At 50.7% G+C, this 5,000-nt stretch overlaps 1 protein-coding gene across 1 annotated transcript in view; it reads left to right on the top strand.

Moving 5' to 3' along the window:
- EMWEY_00043670 (ubiquitin carboxyl-terminal hydrolase, putative) overlaps window positions 1-2,711 on the top strand; it is a gene marked incomplete at both ends in the record, with an annotated part of 10,694 nt that extends 7,983 nt beyond the window's left edge. Inside the window, 3 exons of the mRNA XM_013478996.1 lie at window positions 53-526; window positions 786-2,064; window positions 2,563-2,711. Coding sequence (XP_013334450.1) covers window positions 53-526; window positions 786-2,064; window positions 2,563-2,711 — 1,902 coding nt within the window. The remainder of the gene's footprint in view (window positions 1-52; window positions 527-785; window positions 2,065-2,562) is intronic.
- Between the last annotated feature and the right edge of the window lie 2,289 nt (window positions 2,712-5,000).

Below are 5,000 nucleotides of genomic sequence, written 5' to 3'. Positions count from 1 at the left end.
TATGCTGCTGCTGCTGCTGCTGCTGCTGCTGCTGCTGTGTGTTGTGCTGCAGTTTCTTGGCAAGGTGATGTCTTCCTCTGAGTGTCTCCTTTCTTCTCCTTCTCTTTTGTCTCTTTGCCCTAGCGAAGGATCTAATCATTTATTATCTGAGGCATCTGTAGGTTCTATAGGAGGAGGAGCAGCAACAGCAACAGCAGCAGCAGCAGCAGCAGCAGCAGGAGCAGCAGCAACAGAAGGAAGCATGCAAACATCCGAGGAGACAGGTGTCTCCTCCTTGTCTCTACCTCAGCATCCATCAGGAGACAGTACAGCAACCCTAGTCCCTCCTTCCCTCGACAGCAGCAGCAAAGACACTCTACAGCAGCAGCAGCAGCAGCAGCAGCAAGGGAAGGGAAAAGGAGAGGAGACAGGAGGAGAGGAGACACCTCCTCCTCCTATTGGTGAGGATATATGGCTACATATACCTAAGACTAAGCCTATCTCTATTAAACAATTCTATCTTAATGGCAAAATTCCTGCTAGGAGGGTACGTTATCTGCTGCTGCTGCTGCTGCTGCTGCTGCTGCTGCTGCTGCTGCTGCTGCTGCTGTTGCTGCTGTCTCTTTGGAATGACCTTGACTAGTCGGTGTCTCTGCTGCTGTTGCTGCTGCTGCTGTTGCTGCTGCAGCAGGAAAGAACGTTAATGTGCTGCTTCTGCATCCTTTGCTTATGCTGTTGTTGCTGTTGTGTACGATGTCTTGCTGCTGCTGTTGCTGCTGTTGCTGCTGCTGCTGCTGCTGCTGCAGGCATTGCAATGGATAGCATGGCACTTTGGCGTCGATCCTTCGCGTTTGCTGCTCTTCCCTGAGCCTCCCCTCTTATCCTCACGGAAGGTTGTCCCTATAGATATAGATTCCTTACTAGTGTCTCCTGATGGCTGCTGCTGGGACCAGCAGCAGCAGCAGCAGCAGCAGCACCATCATATGCACCAGCACCAGCAGCAGCAGCAGCAGCAGCATATGGGTATGCTTGGACAAAGAGGAGACAGAGAAAATAAGAAACAAATTACTCTTGATGAATTATGCATGCAGCTAAAGGCAGGACAATCATGGCCAGGTAGTATAGAGAGGAAAAGGACACTAGAGGCAGCAACAGCAGCAGCAGCAGAAGCAGCAGCAGGAGTTAAATCTGCAAGAGGTGCAGCAGCTGCAGCAACAGCAGCAGCAGCAGCAGAAGCAGCAGCAAAACTACCTCGTGAGCTACATCTATGTCTCCTTCCTGGACATTTCCGTCTTTATTCACGAATAATAAATGTCCCCTCTTTGTCTCCTCAGCTGCAGCAGCAACTGCAGCAGTTGCTGCTGTCTCCTCTTCCCCCTGGTGCAGCAGCAGCAGCAGCAGGAGGATCTACAACAGCAGCAGCAGCAGCAGCAAGTAGTAGTAGTACAGCAGCAACAACAACATCAACAGGACCACAACCACCATCAGCATCTGCTGCATCTGCTGCTGCTGCTGCTGCTGCTGCTGCTGCTGCTGCTCCTCTATATTCAACAGTATATACATATATATGTCTTGTATTCTCTAGACAAGTAGAGAGAATTGGTCTTGTTGTTGGGCATATTGCTGCATGCAGCCCCGAAGGGAGACCCAATACAGTAGCAGACCTAAAAAGAGACATATTAGCTCGTCTATCTCCTAATACATTACAGGCATTAAGACAAGACTATCTTAATACCTGCAGCAGCAGCAGCAGCAGCAGCAACAGCAGCAGCAGCAGCAGCAGCAGTAATAATAACACTGCTGGAAGTACAACACCATCATCATCATCATCATCATTAGGATCAGGAGCAACAGGAACAACAGCAACAGGATCAACAGCAGCAGCAACAGGATCAACAGCAGCAACAGGATCAACAGCAGCAGCAACAGCAGCAGCAGCAGCAGCAGCAGCAGCAACAAAAGCAGCAGAAAAGGCCCTACAGGACGAGCTAGGGCCCTTACGTTTATCAATTTGTGATTCGTCGCATCTCCTAAGAATTCCTATGACAGAAGAAATCTCATGGCTTACTCATTATGCCTCTCCTTGTACGGCTCCTGCTGCTGCTGCTGCTGCTGCTGCTCCTGCTGCTGCTGCTGCTGCTGATGGTAGTGGTGCTGCTGCTGATGGTGGTTGTGGGGGTGAGGGTGGCGGTGGTGGTGGTAGGGGTGCTGGTGCTGATGCTGTTTCTTCTATATGCATGCATGCATGTTTCCTGTTATGTATGTTTGTTGCTGCTGCTGTTGCTGCTGCTGCTGCTGCTGCTGCTGGTGCAGCACCAAACCGTAATAGGGAAGGAATTACTAATCTTCTTGCTGTTCCTTTCCGATTAGAAGCTGACTATACACCCCAAGAAAAAGAACTTATTCGCACAGGAGCCAGACAGGTAACCAAAGGAAACACTCAGCTACCTAGCTAGCTACCTAGCTAGCTACCTAGCTAGCTAGCTAGCTAGCTAAGCAGATATCTAGTTAGTTAGCATGGATGCATGTATGCATGCATGAATGCATGCGTCTGTCTGTGTCTGTGTTGGGGTGTATGCACAGGTGCTGCTAGTGCAGCATCAGACACCTGGAGATCGGGAGCCTTTTGGATACCCATTCGAAATCCTTGTAGAGGTAAGCAGCAGCAGCAGCAACAGCAGCAGCAGCAGCAGCAGCAGCAGCAGCAGCAGGAGGAACAGCAGCAACAGTAACAGTAGTAGGAAGAGTAGTAACAGCAATAGAAGCAGCAGGAGCATAGGCTGCTCTATATTCTCTGCTGCTGTTTGTTATTTACATCTCTGCTTAATGCTGCTTCTGCTGCTGCTGTTGCTGTTGCTGCTGCTGCTGCTGCTGCTGCTGCTGGTGTGTCTTACAGCCTGCTGCTACTTTATCAGAGATAAAGTTGCAAATAATAAATAAATTAAATTTAGGGAAGAATGCATGGGGCAGCTGCACCTTCTTCCAATTAGGAAATGGAGTGCGGTGAGTGTATACAGCTGCTGCAGTTGCTGCTGCTGCTGCTGCTGCAGCTGCTGCTGCTGCTGCTGCTCGCGTTGTAGGTAGTGTTGTTGCTGCGGCTGCTGCTCACGTCGTTTGTGTTGCTGTTGCTGTTGCTGCTGTTGGTGCTGCTCACGTCATGGACATGGACGCTACTGTTGCTTCTGCTGCTGCTCACATTGCTGCTGCTTTTGCTGCTCCTCTTGCTGCTGCTGCTGCTGCTGCTGCTGCTGCTGCTGCCTAGGGTGTACTAAGTATACAATTGTCTCCTCTTTGTCTCCTCAGCTGTTGGAAGGGGCCAAACGATTGTCTTGATTGGAATCAGCACTGCAATATTACCCTCATTGGTATGCTGCTGCTGCTGCTGCTGCTGCTGCTGCTGCTGCTGCTGCTGCTGCTTGCTGCTCTTGCTGCTGCTTTTGCTACTGCTTGCTACTGTTGCGGTTGGGTTTGCTGCACATAGAGGTGCTGCTGTGGAGTGACGTTTGCTGCTTCTGCTGCTGTTGCTGCTGATTTGGGGTGTATGTACAGCTGAGCATTGGGCGCCGTATACTAAACATCGGATACATGGGGGCATGCGTATTGCCTAGACACGACGCTTGCTGCAGCTGCTGCAGCAAAGCTGCTGCTGTGCAGCAGCTGCAGCAGCATGACCAGCACAGTTTGCAGCAGAATTAGAGCCAATGCCAACCTAGCTAGTTGCTCGAGTTGCTGCAGGAGCATCAGCAGCTGCTGCAAGAGCAGCAGTTGCTGATGCAGCAGGAGCAGCAGCAACAGCAACAGCAGCAGCAGGAGCAGTTGCTGCTGCTGCTGCTGCAGTTGCTGCTGCCACGTCTGTATAATGCTGCCGCCTTCCTTTTAGCGGCAAGAGAGGACAAAAGAAATTGCATCTCTGCATGCAACAATGGGGTGATTATTTGGGGCTGGCTTTTAGCCTCCTGCTGCATGCATGCGCTGCAGCAGCAGCAGCAGCAGCAGAGGAAAAGCAGCAGCTCAGGTTTGAACTCCTCTCTCTACATAGTCGCCTGCAGTGCCCGTCTTGCTGCTGCTGCTGCTGCAGCAACAGGAACACCAGCAGCAACACTAGCACCAGCTGCAGCACCAGCAACACTGGGAGCAGCACCAGCAGCACTGGCAGCAGCACCACCAACACTGGCAGCAGCAGCAGCAGCACTAGCAGCAGCAGCACTAGCAACAGCACCAGCAGCACCGGGAACAGCACCAGCAGCACTGGGAGCATCACCAGAAGCACTGGCAGCAGCACTAGCAGCAGGAGGAGCAGCAGAAGCAGCAGCAGCAGCAGCAACAGCACTAACAGCAGCAGCAGCAGCAACGGCAAGATTGAAGTATTTTGTTTGGTTAATTTTTGTTTCTTTGCTTAGCCTCCCCTTTGCTGCTGCACGTAGCAACGCACCTGTAGCTAGCTACAGCTAGCTACAGCTAGCTGTAGCTAGCTAGCTGTAGCTGGCTGTGGCTAGCTGTAGCTAGCTGTAGCTAGCTGTGGCTAGCTGTAGCTAGCTGTAGCTAGCTGTAGGAAGGGGTACCGAGACCAGGTAGCTAGCTAGCTATAGACTGCAGCAACTAGTTACCTATAGACAGCAGCTAGCTAGATAGATAGATAGATAGATAGATAGCTAGACAGTAACCAGCATGCACGTACGCATGCATGCATGCATGCATGCATGCAGCAGCTAGCTACCAAGACAGTAGCTAGCTAAGAACGTGTTGCTGCATGCATTTTTTATGTCTTGTTAGTTCTAGTAATTATGCATGCAGCAATTGGGGCTTTATAATACTTTATATTTGCTGAATAGCAGCAGCAGCAGCAAATTGCTACTTAACAGCAGCAGAAAACTGCTGTCCAGCTGCAGCAGCAAATTGCTGTCCAGCAGCAGCAGCAGCAGCAACAGCAGGTTTTGTTTAACTCATAAGAGAGAGGGGGATCTTTCTTTTGTCTCTCCTTTCTTCCTTGGCTATATATATATTATATATATATATATATA

This window comes from Eimeria maxima, genomic scaffold, assembly GCF_000499605.1.
Source record: "Eimeria maxima Weybridge genomic scaffold, Emw_scaff812, whole genome shotgun sequence".
Classification (NCBI taxonomy): domain Eukaryota; phylum Apicomplexa; class Conoidasida; order Eucoccidiorida; family Eimeriidae; genus Eimeria; species Eimeria maxima.
Note: the sequence above shows the minus strand (reverse complement) of the source record. Positions and strands in the feature narration are given on the sequence as shown.